The sequence below is a fragment of the Megalops cyprinoides genome, chromosome 10, assembly GCF_013368585.1.
Source record: "Megalops cyprinoides isolate fMegCyp1 chromosome 10, fMegCyp1.pri, whole genome shotgun sequence".
Classification (NCBI taxonomy): Eukaryota; Metazoa; Chordata; class Actinopteri; order Elopiformes; family Megalopidae; genus Megalops; species Megalops cyprinoides.
The window spans coordinates 16,699,160-16,723,134 of NC_050592.1; the positions used below are offsets into that span (position 1 = coordinate 16,699,160).

The 23,975-nt window shown below is 43.7% G+C and overlaps 1 protein-coding gene across 1 annotated transcript in view; it reads right to left on the minus strand.

Moving 5' to 3' along the window:
• Positions 1 to 3,141: 3,141 nt before the first annotated feature.
• The window catches only part of skap2 (src kinase associated phosphoprotein 2), a 29,102-nt gene continuing 8,268 nt past the window's right edge, over positions 3,142 to 23,975 (minus strand). Inside the window, exons 5-13 of the mRNA XM_036539453.1 lie at positions 19,529 to 19,609; positions 19,001 to 19,084; positions 18,078 to 18,202; positions 17,119 to 17,182; positions 16,066 to 16,230; positions 10,050 to 10,121; positions 7,194 to 7,306; positions 3,637 to 3,739; positions 3,142 to 3,422 (exon numbers count right to left, since the gene is read on the minus strand). Coding sequence (XP_036395346.1) covers positions 3,647 to 3,739; positions 7,194 to 7,306; positions 10,050 to 10,121; positions 16,066 to 16,230; positions 17,119 to 17,182; positions 18,078 to 18,202; positions 19,001 to 19,084; positions 19,529 to 19,609 — 797 coding nt within the window. The 3' untranslated portion in view covers positions 3,142 to 3,422; positions 3,637 to 3,646. The remainder of the gene's footprint in view (positions 3,423 to 3,636; positions 3,740 to 7,193; positions 7,307 to 10,049; positions 10,122 to 16,065; positions 16,231 to 17,118; positions 17,183 to 18,077; positions 18,203 to 19,000; positions 19,085 to 19,528; positions 19,610 to 23,975) is intronic.

The following is a 23,975-nucleotide window of genomic DNA, read 5'->3' on the forward strand; positions in this document are numbered from 1 at the left end:
TATGGAGTAGCCAATGCTAGCAGCAAAGGAGGAGGAGGCTCAACACATCACTATTCCCCATCAATCCTCCTCTACTAGGCAAACACAGCACACACACAAATCACACGTAAACAATAAAGCTAATAGCCGAGGTACACCTTCCCACATAACACAGCAACCTCCACACAAAGTGTGACGTACCTCTATTTGGCTAAAAACACCTAACAGTTCTCTGCCTGCATGGGCTCCTGTGCTTCCTAACAGACATTTTGTAATCAGACTGAGTTAGGATGCAAGGGGCTTGAGTTACTGCATGTCTTCCTGTGGAAGCGACGAAGGGGTTAACTGTACGTGATATTCTGCCAGGTTGAAGCCCTGCAGCACGGACAGATGAGCCTTCTCATTCCTGGCCCATCCCCCCATCCCGCACCACAGGGAGCAGCAGAGCTGCAAACCTCCAGAATACTAATGAATCCCCACCTCCCCGCGCTGCTCAACATCTCCGCACTGCACTACCTCCTCTCTCTCTCCTCCATATCACTCTATCCCTCTCTCACACCTCCAACAAGCTCTAGCCCTCCGTCTCTCCTTCTCTCTTTCCATGTCACTCCATTTCTCTCTCAGAATTCCAAACAGCTTTAGTCTTCTATTACTCTTCCTTTCTCCTTCATTTTAATATATCCCTCCCTCACACCTCCAAACAGCTATAGCCTTCTAATGTTCCTTCTCTCTCCCCTGCCTTACAGTAGCTTCTCCACTCTCCACTTTCTTTTCCTCCCAGAATACTTTTCTTGTTCAGGATTGTGATTTTCACTTTAGATTTTTCTAGCTAATAATATTGATGATGTTATCTTTACTAAAGCAAGTAAATAACAGTATGTCTCAACTGTATTTTTTCATTATTCATTATTATGTCATATTGTGTTTAAATTATGTATTTGCTTAGGTGGCACCCTGACACAGCTAACATTTTACATACTGTCAATTTATACAGCTGGATGTTTTACTGAAGCAATTTAAGTTAAGCACCTTGCTGAAGGTTAAAACAGTAGTTTCCCACCTGGGAATCGAACCAGCAGCATTGCTCTACACAACAAGCAATCTGATTGGACACACAGTGACGCAAGATGTTCACCATATTCATAATATTCAGATATTACTGTATATTTATTATAGAGACAAACATATTAGCAGCTGTCTGACACACAAGTCATATAAAACGCATATAACACTGAGAAAACACATCATAAAAACACAAATCCACAAACATTCCATAGTGACACATACAGGATGAAAACTTTCCAGAGCACAGAGTTCACACAGGTTTAATGATGAGGTCTACTGCCTCCACAAAACCAAATTACTGCAGTCATAGAAAAGAATGATTAAGAATCACTGAATTTAAAGGTTAAATATTGAGTAGTTTACTCTTTTTCACTGTCATAAAATGGGTAAAGGTCTGTCAAGACGACAGTTTGGTTAACACAATGTGCAAAATTATGTGGAAAAAGTGTTTGACAAGGGTGTGATGACAGCATCACTAATTTTTTATTACTAAATATGTTCCATGCCATTGGGAAATACTATTGTACATGATGAAGCTAATTTCACATTGCACTGGGAAATATAAATTTAACAATATACTTACCAGGGACAATACAGAGAATGAACAGATTGAGAAATTTGATCATATCTACATATAATGTATGTACAGCATATGGGCATTAAAACACTCATCTAGATTTATCTTTTATTTCAACAGCAGTATGCAGGTTTTTCTATTATTATCGACATACTCCCAAATGAATCAACATATTTGTATCTGCCACACATTTTTGGAGAAACAATGTCCTTCATCAGCATTTGATTACCACAGTCAATTCTTACACCTAAAATGTATACAATGGAAGTGTAATTATATCATAACTGTGGGTTACCAACATGTTTTACCTTATGTTCACCAACGGTTTACCTTAACATTGTAAATTATGTAGGTATATGAGAACTAGATTTGATCAGAAAACATCAGTAAACAAGAAAAAGGTATCCTTTGATATAGTTGATTTGATTATAATCATTATCACCATCATCTCGTCCAATCACAGCGAAGAAGCTTTTACTGAATGAAAGCTCATTCAATGATAAGATTTTTGTCTTGCACACCACTGTTTTGAAAATGCATGAAATGTCAGTTTGGACTTATTCATACCATGTAACTGGTGCACTTTATCTGTTTTATGTAGTCTGTGCTTAGCATGAAACTGTATTCGGATATCATTCTGCACACAATTAAGCAGCCGTTCACAGAAGGAGAAGACAGTATTAAGGGTTTGCTGCCATAATCACAAAATCGCAACAAAAATGCACACAGTTCTGCTATTTGTGGCTCTTTTTGTTTGTGGTCCATCAGGGGCATTTAAATTTCAACTGAATTTAAATTTAGATCAATTTATAGTACATTTGTACAAATCAGTATGTTAAACATTGTGTTCCGCGTGTAATTTCAAAGGTCATAAAATCGAAATTGACTTTGATGTTGATATACATGTTATAAAAGTAAATAAACAATATGTGGTGATAATAAGGATGAATACATACTGAGACACAGCTACATAACTGTAGAAATTTCTCAGATGATACCATGGGACACACTGATTTTTTTTTCCCTGAGAAAGTTATAAAAGAATTAGAATGTTACAGAATTGGAATGCTAGAGAAAGGGAAAATGGTTCATGAACACACAGGAGACCACAAAACAACATTTATTTAGTAATCATATAAATATAATGGAGAAAGTAAGTACAGACTTGTAAAGCTCTGAAAACCAAAAGACTGTACTAGACATCTGCTGCCATCTAGTGGACACTACTTCAACAGGGGTAGAGAAATCACAGAAATGTTTCTCAGTAGTTTTACACAGCTGCCAACACCCACAAGGAAGTAACAATCTCAGGCTTTCTTAAAATGACAACACAACCCACTATCCAGTCTCTAGATGCTTTATAGAAACAGAAAATAAACATAATTCATATATCAGAAAGGCAATGGCGAAGAGAAGGCAATATTACTATCCACAAAATAGAAATTACAAATAAATTAAGAACAAATTCAAATACTTCATGCCATCCTTTTTATTTAATACCTGATGACTACTGGGTGAAATTACCTTGAAAATACCTGACAAATTTAATTTTTTGTCTAAATGAAATACTTCACATTGACACACATAAACGAGAGTTTATTTAAAAAAACATTTTGCACAGCTTTAGAGAAATTCACATGCATTAGGCTTTTTTGCTACTTGTTAGTTGCAGGACAGAAGCTAAGGCACGAAAACACTGGCTGAAACCAAACTCATCCTTTACTCGGAATACAAAGTACCATCACCGTCTCCAAATCCCTTTCCCCAGCAGCTCTGTAGAGGGGAAGGGATTTAGATGTCCCTAAAACAAACATACATACACAATATTACCAGGGTGACACTGCATTAAGCTTTTGAGAGAGACATGCATTAACTTTAAAACCATTCAGGCATAGCCAGGCTGTCTACAACAGAATCCATTCACGGAGATCCGCAGTAGGATGGGCGCCAGTGAGAACCACGTAATTATCATCCCTGGAGGACAGGGGGGACTAAATATCTCAATGTACACTTACCTCATGCCTCCTAAATAGCATACATCTCCATGAGGTAATCTTTGGGCACAATGCCGATGGAACCGTTCATCTCGCCAACCCACCAGCCAAAATTCTGGTATTCCTGAGTGGGACAAGGACAGGATGGAAAGTACATTTAATCAGTAATAAAGCAGATGTGGAAGAATCTTCTGCAAAACAGTTAAAACTCAGTCCCTGCCAGTGCTGAATGAGAAGCTCCATCACTGCTAGTCCTCAGTTCAGCCATTTTACTAGCACTCGCAATTCTTCATCTGAGCAAGGAGTGCGTAGTATGCACTGTTCAGAGAGACTACACACTCTGCCCTGCTTCTTGGTTCTTCTCAGTATTGAAGTTCTTGAGGTAAAGAGTCGGAGAGGTCAGCTGATAGAATATTTGGTGGCCTTACTCTGTACAGAACCTTTGTAGTCAGCCTCTAAGGTGATAAACCATCTCTTATACAGTCAGTGTGAGGTGGAGGTGGAGGTGAAAAAATCTTTCTACTGGTTGTCAAGAAAATGAAAACCAACCCAATACACAAGGGACTGGAACTGGATCCCATTCCCTCTGCTGTGTCCTTCACCAAGTTTTCAAACCCCAGCATGTGAAACATGTAACAATAACACAGAGATAACCTCCCAGGAATCCTGCCATACACATGACCAAAATGGGAAAAATGGATATTGTACAACGGACTTGGTCAGGTCCCAGGTCAGCATGCCGTAAGGACAGAGGCGGCTGTACGGTGTGCTCAACAAATGTAAAGGAATCAGCGGTCAATAATGCTAACTTAGCGCAGCGATTTTCCCCACAACATGCATTTTTCATGCGCTGGAAGTATGCGCCACCCTGCTGTGCAGTGAAGGCTGCGCTGAGGCACCAGGCACATGAGGAACAGATGAGGCTCAAACTGCGTCTGAGTGCAGTCCTAATGAAAAGCAGACCGCTCAGCTACCGCGCGCCAGCCTCCGCCCCACTCATCTGCCTCCTCTTCTCCCGACACCCCCGCCCCGCACCGCCCGGGCCCCACTCGCGCGGCCTCACCCCCCCCAACCCTCACACAGCTGGCTCGTCGCTGGTTAAATCACGCGCGTATCCATCTCGCTTCAGTAAGTTACGGCGAGCGCGTTAACGAGTGACCAGAGGCGTGTTTACAGAGACAAAGAGAGCGTCGCTGTGAGAGGGCTCGGGAGAACACAGGCGCTCTTCCTTCCTGCAGGAGCCCTGCAGGAGCCTGACTTCAGATGAAAGCCCTTCAGGGACATGAATCAGCACTAAATGAGTCTCCTATCAGGCAGTAACCTGGTTAGTGTTCATCGCACTTACAGTCCAGAGGCACAGGGAGATGAGCTGCAAAGGGGGATGGGTTTTGATGGAGAACCTGATATACTCCACTCCATACTATACTACACTGTACACTACCCTGCGCCAATTAAACATGTCTGCTGCTTACTCAAAATTGGTCCTCTAACCAGGTTCAAATCCTGCTTGGGATAATGCTGCTATACCCTTGAACAAAGCTCTTAACCTTCGGTAAACATACTGCTAAACAAACTGTAAAATGCAAGTTACATTTTAAAATCACCACAAAGAAAAGCATCTGCAAAGCAAATAAATTATGACACCCCAATTACTCCTAATCAAACTATTTTGATCTGATACAGCAGGTTAATGACAGAAAAAAGGAGCATGCAGACTGCCTCGCAGCTTTTGTATTGTACCTAATACAATGGTTTACCTGCAGCCAATTGAGTCTGTTCTCCCACTGTCCTCTCATGCCTCTATACAGAAACACACATCTAAGCACACCCCTGTAATGGTGACATCTCTAACAGGCAGACTGCTGGAGCAAATTTAGCAAACATGTTTTCTCCAAAGCAGGGAGTAAGATGAGCTGATTATAGTTTCGTTTGACACAAGACAGGATACAGAGCGGTTCAAGATGTGGTGACTGCGGCGTTGGGGATGTAGAGGACTGCGGACCTCACTGTCCCTGAGATGAGCACTGGAATATCTGCCTTTGCTACATGCTGAGGGATTAAGTCCTTATGTATTAGATTGCACAATGTATATTTTTTGAAAATATGAAAGCATCACAATGATTGTGATCAATGCAGTTATTGGTTGGGGAGAACACACAGTCATAACATATTTCTGCATGTCACAAAATCCAGATCACTGCACCAGAGTAGCTGCAGGAAAGAAAGGACAGCTGTACCAGGGCCCAGAACAGCCACACCAGTAGCTGCTATGGGTCTACTGGAGCAGAGGAGCAGTCTAGTAAACATCCAGGTAAGGAGTGGTGGGGTCATAAAACTGCTATTTGGAACTAAGGAGCCAACTATAAACCTTAACTGCTAAAACTGAATAAAGGTTTGAATTGAAAGTAGAACTACCAATATTAACAGATGCAATGAACATGTTGGCAATACTGTTACGTGTTTTGCAGCGAGGACATCTTCAAACACATTTAATTCTCGGCATCTCCTCATGACACAGAATCACACTGGCATTTGATTTGATGTTTAAATGAAATTAAATGAATCATACTGCAGTTTCAAGGGTCATGAAAATCTACGGTCAGTTCCACTTTAAACCTCTAGATGGCACAATTGAATGTAAAAAGTGAGTCTCTAGCTCCAAAGTCTCTGCAACTAGGCGATGCAGGGCCAGCAAAGAGTGTTTTCACAGGGTAAAGGAGTATACCACATGGTTGAGACTGAGCTGACACACCACTCATCAAAATGCAAGCCAGTTTTAAAAGCTGGCTAAATGTAATGCATCCACCATGAAATAGTACAGCTATCTGACACAAATCCACTAATAAAGGAAAGGCAACCACCACATATAAACATAAGTCCCATTACAACCATTATGAGGATGACATAAATCTCCCTTACGATTCTTTGAATCTTGCTGCCAGAAAAAAAGACCTCCATTTCACTGATTAGTAACTAGCTAATGAATGTAATGTAATGTAGCTAATAAACACAAACACTAATGCAAATGAATGAAATCTACATTAAAACCCACTGGCTTAGTTTAAAAGGACACACCTACACACACAGACACACACATATATAAACATCCTAACTTGCCATGCAACCAAAATACCAATTTCCTGCTCATACACATACATCTCAACACCTGGTACAAATGTAAATATGGATTCATTTTAAAACTTCCAGTGAAAAATTTCATCAGAAGCCACAACATCCAGAGGTTTCACAGACATTTGAAAAGACACCGTGTTGATGTCGTAACACAGAGTTGCCTGTAATACTTGCAAAACGCCAGCAAGTTTAAATTTGCACAAAACGGCTAAGTGTCAGTACTGCAGTCCGGGCCAAAGTCATGGGCAGTAGAAGTATTTTCACTGCTGCAGCATTTCAACAAACAGTGAATCCACACCTCAGCCCAGAAGCCACAGCCTTGGCTGGAACAGGGATACCATGGTCTGCCCGCCATACTGAGCATTTTGATGGTGTGTGAAAATGCAAAGACTGTCAGTCTGTTCCATCTACCTGTTCCCGGGTGCAGGTGGCTTCTCCGCACTTACCTTGCTCAGTATGTAGATGGAATCTCCGCGTTTGAAGGACAGCTCATCAGGATGGTCTCCAGTGCAGTCCCACATGCCCTGGTAGTAGCTCTTATAGTCTGTGCTCTTATTCACTGTGAGGAAGAAATGTAGTTAAATGGACAAATAGGTGATACATCTGAAGGATACCAGCTCTAGAGCAGAACCAACATACACTCTCATCCCAGTCACCACTTTAAGTCTCACTGTCTACAACATGCATCTACAAGGCAACATATACTGTGATAGGTTAAAATCATCTCATTAAATTATAATACTCACTCGTACAACACCTTTTCATGTAAACATTGAGAGGTTTTGTGATTTCATTAAAAAATAATTCTGATAGGCATTCATTATATATTCATGTCTTACTTATTCACTTGTTTTCTAGTTATCTTTTTTAGAGAGAGAGGAAAAGGGCAGTAATGTCAGCTTTTGGTTGGTCCTGCTATAGCAGAGGCTGACCAATAGTTGGCAGCAGAGGACTGCCTCAGTGCTAACCGAGATCTGTGCTGGAGGGGCACTCTTTCACAGGAAACCAGATAGCTTCCCTTCCTGGCAGTGCTCTCCTCCCCCTTCATTCCACCACATATAAATAACTCCAGTTCCTCAGACAGTGACCACCAACAGAAATCAAATTTAAATGAAGATAAATCAAGATTTGGAGAAATGAACTAAGTGCAAGACTGACTTAACACAATTATGGATGTCTGAGTATCCACAAGTTTGAATTTTAAGCTTGAATGAGTTCCTGTCTGCTGCTGCTACTTCTCTTTCCGTCCCGAGTGTTCACTAAGACACCTAGGCTGCTTCTATGAGAAACTGAAACCCACAGAAAGCATTTGGTGGGAGGTATGAAGCATTAAAGAGCTCATTTACTTGTGTGCATGATAAATCCAACAAGCCACTTTTGCAGTGTTCATTTTCAAATACTTCAATTTTTCCCAGAAACACAATATCAGATTCAAGCTCAATGTTGACAGACATGTTAAGGGATAAATATAAGGTACCTGAAAACTGCCCCTCTTTTTCCACAGAACCCCAAATGCCCTTTAAACACAGAAAAAAAAATCCTAAAAACAGACTATATTCTAAGAATGCTGACTTATAGGAATGATCTGATGGTGTTAGTGTCTTTCCACTCATCAGCAATGTTGTGCTCTCGTTGCGTGACAGGAGCTGGACATGGCCACTCAACAGCAACAGGCAGGGTGCTAATTAGCTGGAGAAGACGGGGGCAGTTTGGGGAAGGCCAGGGAACGGTGACAGGGGTGTCATGGCTGTAGACTCGGCATAGTGCCCGTAATTTCATTAGGCTGGACAGACCGCTGTTGTGGCTAGATCATGCGACGCTGCATTCCTGGCTTGTTCACATGACATCTGTTTCCGAAAAGAACATGGGGCAGAAAAGCGCTCAGCACGGGAGCCACTGGGGACAGGAGGCTACGTGCTGTCAGGGCTCATGAAATCATGACTGGAGAGAGTGGAGAAACCCCTCCTCTGTACTGAGAATTCCAAAATCTGCCCCAAGGGAAGAGGACGATTCTTAAGGAGACTCCTTTTTACTCTGACCACACTGATAAGTGATTTTGCACTAGTACATTTGTTTGCATTTTGTGAAAGGAGGAAAATAACAGAATATTTTTGAATATTTACGGTGATGACAAAATGCATCCATCTATCCTTGGTTTGAATCTTGCCAACGTGCCCATCCCTCCTTCCCTTCGTGCTCATACTTCCTGCCTGTCAGGGGGAGCTTCCTGTGCATACTGGCTCACTTCCTGGCATTGGGGAGCCCTGCGAGGTGACGTCCTGTCAGGGGGGTACCAGGCCCAACCCTTATGACACTTCCCCAGGCAATGGCGCTCCCCCCATGCTGACACGGGCAGCCAGTGTTGACATGGGCCCAAGGGGCAGCAGAGAGCCGTAATCACGACAGGCCATATCCCCGTTTCCAGGGGTCTGTCAAACAGGGACGACTGCAGTAGAGCCGTGTTGGGGCGGCAAGGGGGAGGTTACGCCTGCCCTGCAGGACAGAGGGCCCTGAGGGCAGAAGCAGGGGGCAGCGGGCAGCGGGCAGACCAACGCCGGCCTCTTCCTGTGGAGCTCAGGACCAGGGCCCGGCGGTTCCTGTGGGCTCCGACCTCTCTCTGCAACTGTCAGAACCCCCCTCTCCCTCCTCCTCCGCCTCCTCCCCTCTCATCTTCTGCGGGTCTTCATTTGCCTCTGTGGCTAATCATATGCAATGAAGATATGCATGGCCAACATTTAAACAGGCCGGGGATCAATGAGTGGTCTTAAGTTTATCTGATTTTTATCAAAGCAGACAGAGTGCTGGGTCGATGGGCTGCGCCCGTGTCAAGTTGACCTTTTCACAGACGCCGGTGCAGGCGCTCCCCCGGGTGCAGCCTTGTCCCCTGTCACGCGCTGAATGGCACAAGTCTGTTCCTCTCAACGACAAAGTATACAAAGATGTCTATATTATACGGGTATAGGTGTGACAGCGTGTGTGTGTTGTATTTATAAACTGTCCTTTGGCGGTGACACTTTCCCGATGATGACGGCCTTAATTTATGCAGCCAAATCTCCTCTGTGCAGAAATGAAAGCTAATTGAGTCATTACCCGCTAATTCAGGCTGGGATACCTTGTATAAATTGGCTTACTTTGTAAATCCCCCTGACGCGCTTCTCTCCCGCGCCCCCCACACCGGCACAGGGGCCCCCTCTCCTGCCAGTAAAGCACACACGCTGCAGGCGGGCCTCAGCGAGCCGAGATTAAGGGATTGCGGGGCAGTTAGGGGAATGGCCGGCCGAGGCGGGCCTCGCTGTAATTACCTGTCACGGCGGGAGAGGGGGGTTTGCTCAGTGCCTCCGATGTTGTCTTTGGAGGATTAGGCAGGTCTTCCTCTGAGGAGGTAAAAAAAAAAAAAAAAACACAACAGTGAGTCCAACACCAAGATCAACAGTTTGTTCAGGGCCCCGTCCAGGACTGTATCAACAGAGCCGGGGCACATCGAAGTCACACAGTAGTGGGGCTCAGGCAGGGACACAACAGAGAAGACAGCTGAGCCAAGACAAGCTAAGACATACTGACAAATATACAAATGGTGCAAGGATTGATTGCGCTAAAACAAGAACAAAGCCTTGGCAGGTTGTAGTTAAATTCCAAAAAGTCACTGAATGTCTCAGAAGACAGGAGTTTACAAATTGATCAATAAGCATGAATCAAACATTTGGATTAAGCCAACCATGTTAAAATAACTTATTAGTTAAAATCCCGAGTGATAAAATTAGTTGAATGGCCCCTTTACATCTGAACCCACAGAGTGACTACAGACAGTGTACTGCAGTGGGGTGTTAAAAAATTTGATCTGATAAATTGCTCTTAAAGGAAATGTCAGAGTAGTTCATAGTAAAAATTTCATGTTACACAATACACAACCTGAAAGAAAGAGCAATGATGCTTCAGCAGCAGAAAATAAATCTCCCAGTCTTGACGGACAGTGGGTGTGTTGTTGGTGCCCTGTGCTGAAATCACTTGTTACATTAAATGTTTATAAGCATTGATCCCACTTGCCAGGTCCTGAAGTAGATAGTATTCCATATGCATCATGTGCAGAGATTAACAGTCAGGGAGATGGATGGACAATGGTATTAAAAAAGGTACAGCCACCACTGTAAAAATACTGAGCACATACAAGAGCTTCAAATGTATCTCTGTTGCTTCTTCTGTGTATATCAACTAAGAAATACATAGATACATTAGTGGAGAGGACAGAATTGTGTGTGTGTGTGTGTGTGTGTGTGTGTGTTGCGATTTACCCCATGGACATGAACAGATACCCACTGTTTTTTTAAGCAAATTTGCCACCGTGAAAGTCTCCAGAAAGTGTCTCATCTGTGTGTGCACTTGTGGGGGAGAGAGGGAAAGTGGTGGTGGGGGGTTGGGGAAGCAGAAACTCGCAGATGGGATCTGGATCAAGTGTTCCACTGAGTTTAGGATAATGCAGGCAACAGATCCACAGCATTCCACACTCTGCCCCTCTCCTTCACTCCACATTCGAAATGCATCTGCCTGCATGCCAAAGACTTAGACGAGTTTCTATTCAAAAATCCAGTGAAAGACACATAATACTACATTGGATGATAGAGTTCAGCTTACACCTACAAGCCACATATGATTTTAAAATAGAAATTTGTTCTCTCCAATTTTCAACAGTCTGTCCATTGATTATACTGTGCAATCATGCTGGCACATGAGCTTTAGTTGATTTTGACAGAAATGTATTTCAATTTTAGCTTTATGTAAAATAAAAATCCTATTTTGAACAAAACTACACTTTACAATAACCTCTGTGGTTTCATCTTGACGATTCCGATTTGCCTTGAATCATAATTGCTCTCTATCAGCAAGAGATGCAAGATGAAAACAGACGCAGCATACATTAATAGGAAATGATGCAGTTGTTCTGGGTATCTGCACAGATTTACGTCTATGATCACAGACACACACACACACACACACACACACACACACACACACACACACACAGAAAGAGCAACATACCCACCAGGGAAGACACTGCTAGCACTGCTCTAAACTGCTGACTCCAATGGGAAGAACCTGAATGGCTAGATCTTTCCCAGCGAGCTCCCAAAAGAAACATAAAGTGCAGAATTTGTTTTTAAAAAGTTGTGCATTTCCAGGCAGCATCATTTGTCATTCTGCTCAATGGCATTATTATTAATCAATATGGACTCTTACTGAAAGAGGAACAAACTGTCATCGCCAAGATTAATTAAGACACGTCTTGCATAGGTAATGCTCAGTGTGCCGTTTCTATGGTGAGCTGAGGAGCTGATCTGGGCTGGCTGTGTACACAAGCAGCTGCTCTGCTCTTAAAACTGTAAAAACAAGAGTAAACAGTATCCTTCTCCTGTCCAGCACTCATCCAGCACCATCCTGAGGATGGATTCAACACATTAGATGGACAGAGAGTGCAGTGGAGTGCACACACATGCAGCCTTGAGGGATGAAAGACCACAGCAAACACCATGAGACGTATATACCCCTTTTCCGCCAAGGCAGTTCGACAGTTCAGAGCTGGTGCCTAATCTTCAACCAGTTCTTCGTGTTTCGACAGCCAAAGAACCAGCTCTCGGCCAGGAAAACTGGTTCAAGAGGGGGACCAACACTTTGCTGGTCTAGAACCAAGAGCCGCTTACGTCAAAGGCTGGGGGCGGGATTATTGTGCCCAACAAGACCAACTAAAACTTTGTGACAGCCATTTAAAAAAAAAAAAAAAAAAAAAAACAGAGCTAGTGTAGTATCTAGTCTGCCTAAAAAGAAGAAAAGTTTCTATTTTTCAAATGTTTCACGTTTCATAGCCAGCCAGCTATGCATTTCTTAGCTGTTTAGCGAGATGCTAATTTCTCACATCAATGTTACAAACATAGACAGCTAGCTAGCTGGCTAGCTGGCTAGCTATCTGTTGGTCAGCCAACATTACCCAAGCAAGCATAGCTACTAATTTCTCACATCAATGGAAATGCAAAGCCAGGAGCAACACAGACAATGTAGTCCACCATTGTTGTTGTTGTGCTGGGTGCTAGCAGGAAAGCAGAGACGTATACAGACCTATACAGTGACGTAATGACATGGCTGTATGGTGGCTCTCTAGCCCATGGAAAAGCAAAATGGTTCTTAGAAGGTTCGCAAGCTAAACCAACTCTGAACCGACACTAGCACCAGCCCAGAACTAGCACCTAGTTCGCGTTGGTGGAAAGGGGGTAACAGAGATGTGAGGGGAGAATTAAACTGGACACAGTGCTTACTGCAGTACGCTAGCTCACACATAGCTTGCCTCTGTGTGTACGTATGTGTGAAAGCTAACCACAGTGCTTCTACAGACCAGACAATCTGGCATGAATGCAAAGTGCTTGCTCTGCAGACTTCAACAGAACAGCTCCCTGGTTGAGGTGATGAACGTCTGAAACACTTCTGCATCTCCAGTGCTGAGGAACTGGATCTGTGCCCGCTGGGACAGCGTGAGGGACTGGACCACTTCCTGCTTGCTTTGATAATGAAGTGGGTCCCAGCTGCAGCCGTTCGCAGACAGCACTGAGTACTTCTGGGGGGGAGATAATTTCATCAAAGACTATCTCTTCATCCTGGCAAGCCTCAGTCTGACATCTTTATTTGGCAGGAGTGTAGAGGCAGGGCTGATAAATGAGGGAGCATCTGTAATCAGGGCTGTAAGTGGTTGTAATCTTGGTGTGAACTGGAGCCAGATGGCCCTCCTGTCTGTAGATTGTGTGTGTGTGTGTGTGCTGCTGTGTCTGTGTGTCTGTGTTTGCATGTTTGCATGTGTATCTACATCTCAAGCTCATGCATAACCACAAAACCTAAATCTGCAGCACAGCACAATCGTCCAACGCAGCCAATCAACAGATGTGTGTGGATGTGTCCTACAGAAGGCTACCGGTATAAATGTAATAGGCAGTCGCCCCATTTGTCTCTACATTATCTCTAATACATATATCTGACTCTGACCACTCTCCGTGGATGTGACCATCTACTCCTCTGCAGGCCGGAAACATCAGGGAGTAGGGCAGGGGACACTGCGCGTCTGGTTTAACGGCAGTCCTCAAACACATACCCTGTGGCAGATTCCTCAGCCATGAAGACAGCAGCAGGGCAGGAACATTCAGCGTGAACAGAGTGAACAGCACAGCGCTCCTCTCAGAATACACCTATTAGTACCGCTCCTATACTAAAGCCCCTCTGCTCTATCTGCCCCTCAGAGAGCTGCACTTACAGTGCAATCAGTCACACCGCTCAACACAGCACAGCCTTCAGCTGCACTGCACTTCCCTCTTCTGAGAGGCTGTGAGTTACAGGCCTCTTACTGTGCATTAAATAAAACAATGTATGCTAAACCATTAGAAAGCATAGCCACTGAAGTGCTGCACAAACAATTCACATTGGTCAGACATTTTCAAGACAAAACAGATGTGCTTCAAATAATATAGCATAATATTCTTATTGAATGTACTGAATTTATTTTTAAAAAATACAAAAATAGATAAAGATATTCAGGATTACAGATCCACTTCATCATTTAAACCTGCCACTTTCTCCCCTCGCTGCCCCTGCCTCCGCTCGTAAGCTCGTTCTGTCTTGCTGTCACCGTCTCATTTAGATTTACTTTCGTAACAGTGAGTGGTCCCATGATGTCACAATTCATTTGAGCCACATGCTTCGGATGAGAGCAGAGCAGAGGCATAAATTTGCTTTGCAAAGTGATGGTTAAAATAAATGTCTGGTGGAGCAGGATTCCAGGTAGCATTCCAGCTAGCTGCATGTCTCGTGGGGTCTGTGCGTTTCACATTCTGGAAAGTTGTGGTGCATTCCACTGGTTTTAGGGCAACGTTTTTTCCAGCCTCTTCCACAGTCTAACTCTTACGTTGTTGCATGCTTTGGATTTGGCTTTTCTTAATTGGCAATGGGGCATGGGCATAGGGTTTGTGAGAAACACTTGAAAAAATACAGTCTTGGCCAGTAGTCTCAAGTCCACTGAATGATTATCCACTTACAGAAGAAAAAGAAAAAATATTGTTTATCAAGGGTCAGGGACAGTGTGAACAGGAGGACATCATAGATGATTACTCCTTCACCTGCCTCTACAATGCACACAGAGGGAAAATACAGTCCTCTGGGGAAAATACTTGTCAATCACATAACCTAAAAACAAAATGCTTATTTTTCTCCAGTGCTTAAAATTACTTTGAAGCTGCAATTAGGAGCTAACCACAGTGCCCCAAACAGTGCTGTAATTTTACATGACATGTTTATGCATGCTTTTACAGTTTTTTTACATAAACTTTTGTCTTTAATTTCTGGGACTGCTGAGCTCAGTGTTGTCTAGAGAATAACAAAATGTAAGGAAACAACAAAAATGTAACAGTAGCTTACCCATGCTTACAGGACAGGACTGAAATTAGGTTTGATTTAGATATACATTGGACATTGACTCTCAGGCAGCATAACAGATTTCATACTACTAAAATGTTAGCATAACATCACTGATCATTTCCCTCCATCCCCAACATTCATGCCATATACTTCCAAGGGTGAAAAAATATATGTTTTTTAAATATATATATAATTTGCTAATGGGTAACCCAGTGAACATTATAAATCTTTTAAGGGGATTGTGCTGTGGAGTGCACCAAGGCACTATGGGTGATTAATGCCAAAGGACCAAGGTCACAAAATTATTGTGAGGATCCGAAGAGGAATGCTTCCTGTTAAACACTCCATTTAGTCAAGTACTGAATATAAGTGTGTGTGTGTGTGTGTGCACACGCGTGCGAGTGTGTGTCCTGCACTTGGATTAATTACAGTTGTGCAGTCTCAGGCTCACAGGGAGCCCTACATGGTATTCATTAATTACTGCACTATTCATCCTTTCTCCTGACTGGAGCACTTATTACAAGAGCAGGCTGGGTGCAGGCAAAAGTCCAAAAAGGCCAACAGCCAGAGTTGCTCCCAGAGAGAGATGAAGAAAGGGAGAGAGTGAGAGAGTGAGAGAGAGAGAGAGAGAGAGAGAGAGAGAGAGAGAGAGAGAGAGAGAGAGAGAGAGAGAGAGAGAGAGAGAGAGAGAGAGAGAGAGAGAGAGAGAGAAGGCAGGAGAAAAGAGGAGTTGGCTAGTCAAATATCTATCACTGGAGGCAGTTCAGATCTGACTCCAGCCAGGTCCTTGTATTAGACTGGTCTTCTTGGTTTTACCTCAGATCACATCACAAAGGCATGTGAATCAGACAACAGGGGGTCTGGGCGCAGGCTCACCTGGGAGCTCCTCGTAGATGTCCTCATCAATGGCATCCGAGTGGGTAGAGGCGGGGGCGGGGGCCGAGGTCGGGGGCGGGGCAGACACACGCTGCTCAGGAACACCAATGTCATCATACATCTCCTGCTCGTCCATGTCCTCAGGGATAATCCCAGACTCCATGTCTACAGGAAGGGAAAGTCACGCTAATGCATTTGCACAGTAACAATGACAAGTTTGGACACACCTGATTAAAATAATGGGAAACGTGCATTCAGACACATTTTTATCTAAAGACTTATGCTTAAATGCTTGAAATTTGTTTCTTAGACAAATATACTTAAGCTGGTGCCTATGAATGAATTTCTTTCCTACTTTTTTATTTTAAAAAATATAGTATAGTTTTGATTTGTTTAACACTTTTGGTCACAGCATGATTCCATGTGTGTTATTTCATAGTTTGACCTCTTTACTACTATTGTTGTAAAATATGGAAAACAGTAAAAATAAAGAAAAACCCTTCTATGAGTAGGTGTGCCCAAACCTCTGACTGGTGCTGTACATGTAACAGCACATGTTCATGCAGACATTGGCCCTGTTAAAGGAAATCATATGTGGTAGTGGTTAAGAAACTGTAGAATAGCCCAGATAAGAATCCCAGGTAGGACAGTGCTGCTGACACCCTGAGCAACATACTATAGTTTACCTTTAACCACTGATAGGTCAGCTGCATTAGACAACATGTATTGATAAGGGCACCTGATACGCAAATAAATAATACAATATTTTGTAACCAGAAATTCAGTGCTGCTTTATATCACATTCAAAAAGAGCAAAAACACAAACCAGTGGTTTCTATGTTAAATGAGCCCTGTTAATATCACCACCTGCTAGTTATTAGCCGGGTTCACACGTGCATATTGAAGTGTTGTACATAATCAGCTGCTGCACACCATGAAATTAAACATTTCATGAGCCACTAGGCAGTGAGTGGGACAGACACACCGCCGCTTGCACCTCAGAGTGACCACTCTGTACAAGGGCAGCCTTGCCACATTGTCACACCTCCTCACCTCTCAACACAAAACGGAGCTGCTCCACCCACTCCTCCGCATCCTTCTGAGAGGCGGCAGTGAACTGGAGAGAGAGGGAGAGAAGGACCGGTGTCACTTCTCTTTAGGAATGCAGCACTCACCCTCCCCCTCTTGTGCTGCATGGATGCCTCTTATGATGTTCAGTTCATTTAGACAAATCTGCAGAATTGTGTACGGGGCGGATGATGGATCTGAGGACGGGCGGGACAGCTGGCGTATGCGCGGAGAGGAAGTCACTTTCCTTCATCACTGTCACTCACAGAGCCCTGACGATGGCCAGACACCCACGCTCCCCCCTCCCTTCCTCACCCTCTCCGCTGCTGACAGTTTCCTAAAATTTGCTTCTGTCATACGCTCGCTGCACCTGACAGCATTGTCAGCTGCCTCTCAATCCAAGCCTGAGCACGCTCAGTCACACATTTATGCTCTCTCTCTCTCTCACACACACACATTCATACACACACACCGCACACACAAACACAAGATTTCTTCCCACAGAGCCCAATGCACACATAACACACACATGCACTCATACCACAGAGTAAGAGAACTAGCACATTGCACATTGTATGAATCTACTAACTGCAAATTCTTCACAACTCCCCATGGGACAAGCTCTATCAACACGTGCAAGGAAATGTTCGGAAAAAGTTTTTTCACTCCAAATCTCCACAGTTGGGAAATTCATTATTTGTATCATATCAAAGAAAAATTTCCCTATGTATTACTAGACTCAAAGGCCTGCACAGGCCATAAATGTATAGAAATCTTCAAGGTTTCAAGTAAATATCTATCACAAAAAGGTGGAGATAGACACATGCATATAGAACATAACATAAATACATAAGTTCAGTAACATAGTATGTGTAAAACTGGAATGCACATACATTTCCTTTGAAAGGGGAGCCTCACTTTGGCATCACATGTGTAGGACTGACCTGATATACGCGCTTGTCGGGAGCAGAGATTTCGAAGCAGCAATCTTTCTTGCTATCTCTGCGCAGCGTGTTGTTCATTCTGACATTGTACCCATCAATGCAAAACTCCCCTTTCTGCTGCTTATCTGAAGGGAAGGAGACCGGCAGGACAGCATCCACAGTGTGTGAGCGCAGGCATTTAACTCCACAGAGTATTACGGAATATGTGGCAAAGAACATGAAGTCATTTTTGTTATTAATAAGAAATTTGTTATGTGACAAAATTAGGTCCATGCCCATTTCATGAAATAACACAAGATATGAAGTAGAGGTTGCACTAACTGCAGTAGAGGCCTTCCATATGGCAGTCACTTCTGACTCTAGCTCTAGCTGTGCTCTCAAAAATGGGTGGCTTTTTCAATTATACAAATTATAGACACGTCAATGGTTTCATCAAGAGTTTTTGCATCCTGTCACAACTATTTTTTGCTTTACTGATTTTTTACTACCAGCTGAAATAATTTGAAATATATGTTTGTCTATTCCTATTAATTCAAACATTTCCTAGCTGTAATAAATGAAATTCCTAGTGGAACTGAATATCTAATATTTAAGGCATCACCATGACAGTAACCTTGAAAAATTGGACAGGACCAAAATATATGACAGTGATAATTTTCCTCTAGGGAAACACATTGTTTCCAGTATAGAGCTGGGAGAAAAAAAATCTGCATCTTTAGTGCTTGGTCTAAAGAATATCCACACCTGAAATAAAAGTTCAATGGCAAAGACATTTAGAATACATATACACAGGAGATGAATCATTTTGACTTGTATATGAGCAAGCATGTGTTTATTTGAAATTTTTATGTTTCTCTTCAACTGCCTCTAAGAGTACATGCACAGATGGTTTGGGGGTACACACACACATACACACACACTACCTTTTTCACTCCCGTAGTAGTAGAATGTGCGGTTGCTAAGGGCACACCATCTCTTCTGCCACTCTGTCCCAAAGAAGCTGTGGTCTGAAGAACACATGACGATAATGGACTGCATTTATACTGGGTCTCAAACGGCTTTAAAGTGAGGGGTCAAGGGGTGTGACAACCACAAATGTGTAGTATTCACTCTTACACCTCATCATTCCCATGGTGCACCACAGAGCGTACAGAAACCATGCACCAGGACTTCCACGCTGTATGCAGCTTTGAAGTGTTCCATCAGGGCATCTCTAAGCTTCAAACCACTAACTGATCACATCTCATTAACTACTTCACAACTGGTGATTTCTCCTCAGTGATACTGCATGATTGCTATTCATTAAAATGATGTCCTCTACTACTTTCATATTTTATGGGAAATATATTCCAAAATGCTCTGTGACAGTTCATTTATAAAGAGCCCTCTCAGATTGAATTTGAATAACTGGTTGACTGATGGTCAGTCTACGCTCCTCCACTCCAACCTACCTTTCCTGCGCTTCTCCAGGTATCCAGCCTTGAAGACAGACGGAAGCTCCTGGGCAGGTATGGGTGGTGACTGCTGAACACCTGGGAGGATTCATAGGAACAGTCACAACTCCCACAGGTAAGGCATATAGCACACAATAAAAACCCATAACTCCCAATACACCTTGAATTTGCGTATAAAGAGTGGTCACTTAATGGTGGATTACTCTGGGGAAAGCGGTGAGTAATCCACCACTGCGGTTCCCAAAGCATGTTCAATCTTCAGACTTTGTTCAATGACAAACTTTGCTGACACAATGGTTCATTCCTTGTGTGTAAATTTAAAGAGTTATCTTAAAAGAGGTCTTGGTTGAAATGAAAGGATGAAAACAAGTATGCAAAGAATGTAATTCTTTTCTAGCACAAGCTACCACTTCAGAAGAGGCGAACAGAAAACCCTGAGACATACTGTTCTGTCCTGTCCTTTCTGCCCAGGGCAGTGCCGAGGGCATCTGCCGGTGTCATGTCAGCTGACAGCTGCTCCTATCTGTACTGTGTCAAAAGAAGACAAAAATGCAACCTAACATACTGGTCTGTTATATATCACTGGGCTTCGAAGCCACACATGCACACGTCGCTGCAGTAATATGTGAGTGAAAGGGTTTGATTCATCCTCTTCCTACACTCTGCAGTCATCGGACTCAGAGGCCAAAATTACACCAAGAGTAATGACTGAGGGGAAGAAGAGTCATCATCTAAGGACTCTATGAACAGGACAACACTGAGGGGTTGAGGAGTCCAACTGGCAAGGAGCCATCAGACAAGCTTTGGTTCATGTGGACTCAGAGGGAGTTGACTGCAACCCGAGATCTAGTCTGAAGTGAACTGTACTGGTCTAAAAACAGTGTGTGCATGTGTGCTCAATGCATGGGGGTAGACACACCTCAGTCAGACAGAGGTTTCTGACGGCGCAATGAAGAGGAAACGAACCGATGTGTGTGCAACAGGTAGACCTACAGATGGAACCCCAGCCAGCTCATTGCCAGTTCTTGAAAAGCAACAGAGACAGACAGCAGACTCCCACTGGAAGTGTAGTCTGTGATATGCACTTTTTTCCTCAGGGGATATTAATCATCTGTGTTTCACGGAAGGACACATAACCCAGCATGTTTTCATACCAACAACAAACCAACTCAAAACAAACTCTGTTTTCCACCACTTACATGCCTAGATGCCTCTGATCTGATCAGATAAGAAATGAGAAAGACTGCCTTTGACGATAAATTTAAAGCTCCATTGCTTCCTTGTGTCACAAGAGCTTATTTCATGGCAAATGAACAAACCATGCAAAATACAATTTTTTTCCATACTGTGACCTTATCAGAACTTAGTGGTTTACATAATTATTTATGAACCTGAACAAATGAATGATAACAACAAATAATGCAGTGGTCAGGAACAGGGTAGAGACAGGACGATTTAGCGAATATCTAGGGTTTTCTTTTTTGTTGAATCCTCTGTACATAAAGCTGGGGCCAGGCAATTTCAACCAATTGCCTCCCATCCCACTCTTTGATGTAGAAAATCCTAACTGCTACCTCCCTGAAATGAGAAGTGCTTACATCTCCCCATCCATGCCCCACCTCTGACCCCATGATAGACCATACATCCTCAGCAATATCAGTACAGTTCTGGCCAATCAGAAGCCCCGATGTCTCCCTCCCCACGCAACAGACACATCTGTCCACCACATCAGATATAAACAAACTCGGTGTCAACCTCGCCACAGCGCCACACAGTGCCTCGTGTTCGATAGCCCGCTCGGAGTGCAGAGACAAGCTTTCCTGCAGAACGCGGATAGTAACGACCGCCAGCTCCTCCATTTATCAGTGTCACTCTGTCAGCGCTGTTTAAGACTGCACTGTCCACATCTTCATTAGGGGCAAACTAATCACAAATATAGCCAGGATGATTTATTAGCATCAGATCATGGCACGGTTCTCAACTCACATGAGGAGATGACAACTGAGTCGAGAGGTGTTTTTTTTTTCTTTCCGGAAGGTGGAAACTAAAGGTGTCATCAAACGGAGAGTCAGATTCTGCTGATAGGGCGCTAGAAGTCCGGGGGCTGTCCTTGAGGAGGTGCCGCCCTGGACGCTCTCTTCCCATGCCTACATTACACTACATTACATTATAATTTAGCAGACGCTCTTATCCAGAGCGACTTACACAGGTTACAATTTTACATGCTGTCCATTTATGGGTTAAGTACCTAAGGGTACAACAGCAGTGCCCTAGCGGGAAACTGAACCAGCAACCCTCTGGTCACAAGCCCCGTTTCCTACCACTACGACACACTGCTGCCCCTACATGCCCCTTATATTGTGTTGGATAGTCCTTTTCAACGTGTGGCATGCAACACGCTGATATTTCGCAGACAGCACCAAGACCAGACGTTCTGTTTACCAACCCGTATCCCAGCGGACGTCTGTAAACCTACAAAGCCCTCCTAGTGTGCAGTGAACTGAGGCGTGAACCCTGGTGAACTCACGCATGTCTGGGTGTTTGTGGGAGCCAGACTGGGGAAAAAAGGCGGAAGGCAAGCAGCACTAGACACTTTCTGAGCTTGTCAGCTCAGCGCAGAGATGCATTATTCACAGTTCATCATTTTCAGAGACGCACGCTCTTCCTCGTGCATCTTTCCATTAAACTTCTGGCAAAAAAAATCACAAATTTATTTAATGGTGACAGAACACATTTTGATGCAGTTACCTCACAGTCCTGTGCTCTGCCAAACTGGCAGCGCTTTCTGGTGGAAGAGGCGGAGGAGAGTGGGGACGCAAGGCGGGCCATCAGTCTTCCTCTCTGTTCACCAGATAGTGCGACAGTGAATCTGTCACTTTTCTGACAATAACATTCATTATAGATGTAAATGCTACGCTCTCCCCTCTGTCATTTTTTTCCTCACTGCAGATCATTCGTCGATATCCGCCCGCGAGCGGGGCAATCCTTTATGAGATCGAGGGCACGGTGATAGGAGGGTGGCTCAATACGCTCCACTTAATCCCTCTTCATCCCACTGTGACCACAATTCATTTCCTCTCGCCAATCAAACGCATCTCACCTGTCACCTGGGGCTCAGCAGCTCACTGTCGCAAGCGCTCGCCACTTGACGGGAACGCAAGAAAAGTCTCTCCATGAAACAGTCTCTCCTGACTGTCATCGCAAGTGTTCGATAACTGTTTAACCCCCTTCCAGCTCACAGAACTCTCCACAATAGTCGCTTGGTACACAAGCCTACTGTGAGCCTGATACACAAACAATTCCATAAAGACTTTAAGCATCTGGACCAACAAGAGGGTGCTGATCTTCCACCTCCTCTAACCCCATGCCTGTGTAGGGAAGCAGATTAACACCAGTATCAGTGACTATACCCCATCACTTTCCTGCACTGCCCTCAAGCAAAAGCAGTCACATGACAGGAAGTTGACCCCTGCTCACTGCAATAACAGACCTTTGGCCCGCTCATAAAGAACTGTGAAATCACCATCCTGTGTCTCGCGGTCTCTCCTGGCGTCTGGCCTGTCAGCTGACCCTGTGGCAGCACCCCTGTCCAACCCGCTGTGGAGGCTTCACAGTGTGTCCATCTAAACCCACATATGGAAAAATCTCACCTCAAAGCCACAAGAAGGCGGCTGAGATAAAGCTACCCGTGATTAAGCAAGCTCAGGACTTTCCCCTCTCTGACCCAAAGGCTACATTTACAATAAATTACCACTGGCCTGCAGGAAAGCACCAGCTTTCAGTACTTCCTCATTCAGCATGTATTTCCACTCATTTGTCACAATACAGTCTTTTTGGAGGGGGAGTTATTTTTGTCTACTGCTACTGAAAGACAAACTACAGAAACAAGTCAGGAGTTGAGAGTCTGATGTGTGGGAATGCATAGGTTGGTGGCTGGTTTGGAATAATAAATCAATCTATATTTTTACAATAACATTACTTTGTATGAAATGTACAGTGGCCCCTTCAACACTGCTGCTCTCTGCCACCAGCCCCCAGCAGGCATAGTCTGATGAGTGAGTGAATCTGAGCCCCCCCCCCCCCCCCCCCCCCATCTCAATGTGAAATACATTCTGATGTATTCTAACAAGAAAAAAATAAATGCTCTTTGTAATTTATTCTTGTTACAGCAAATCCAAGAAACAGCACATATATGTATAAGGATGAATTTGAACTTAAGATTACCAGAAGACTAAATCATACACGATACACCACCTTCAAAATGAGCATCTTGCTGAGCAAATACGTAATAATGAGTGACTGGGTAACAGCATGACCACTATATAGGTCTTTGCTGTCCATCAGAAACAAACATCACTCAGCAGGTTCTTCTCACTCCGTGTGTTTTGCCCAGGTTCACCTCCATCACCAACCTTTCCCTTTTCTCTATCCTCAGCATATCTGA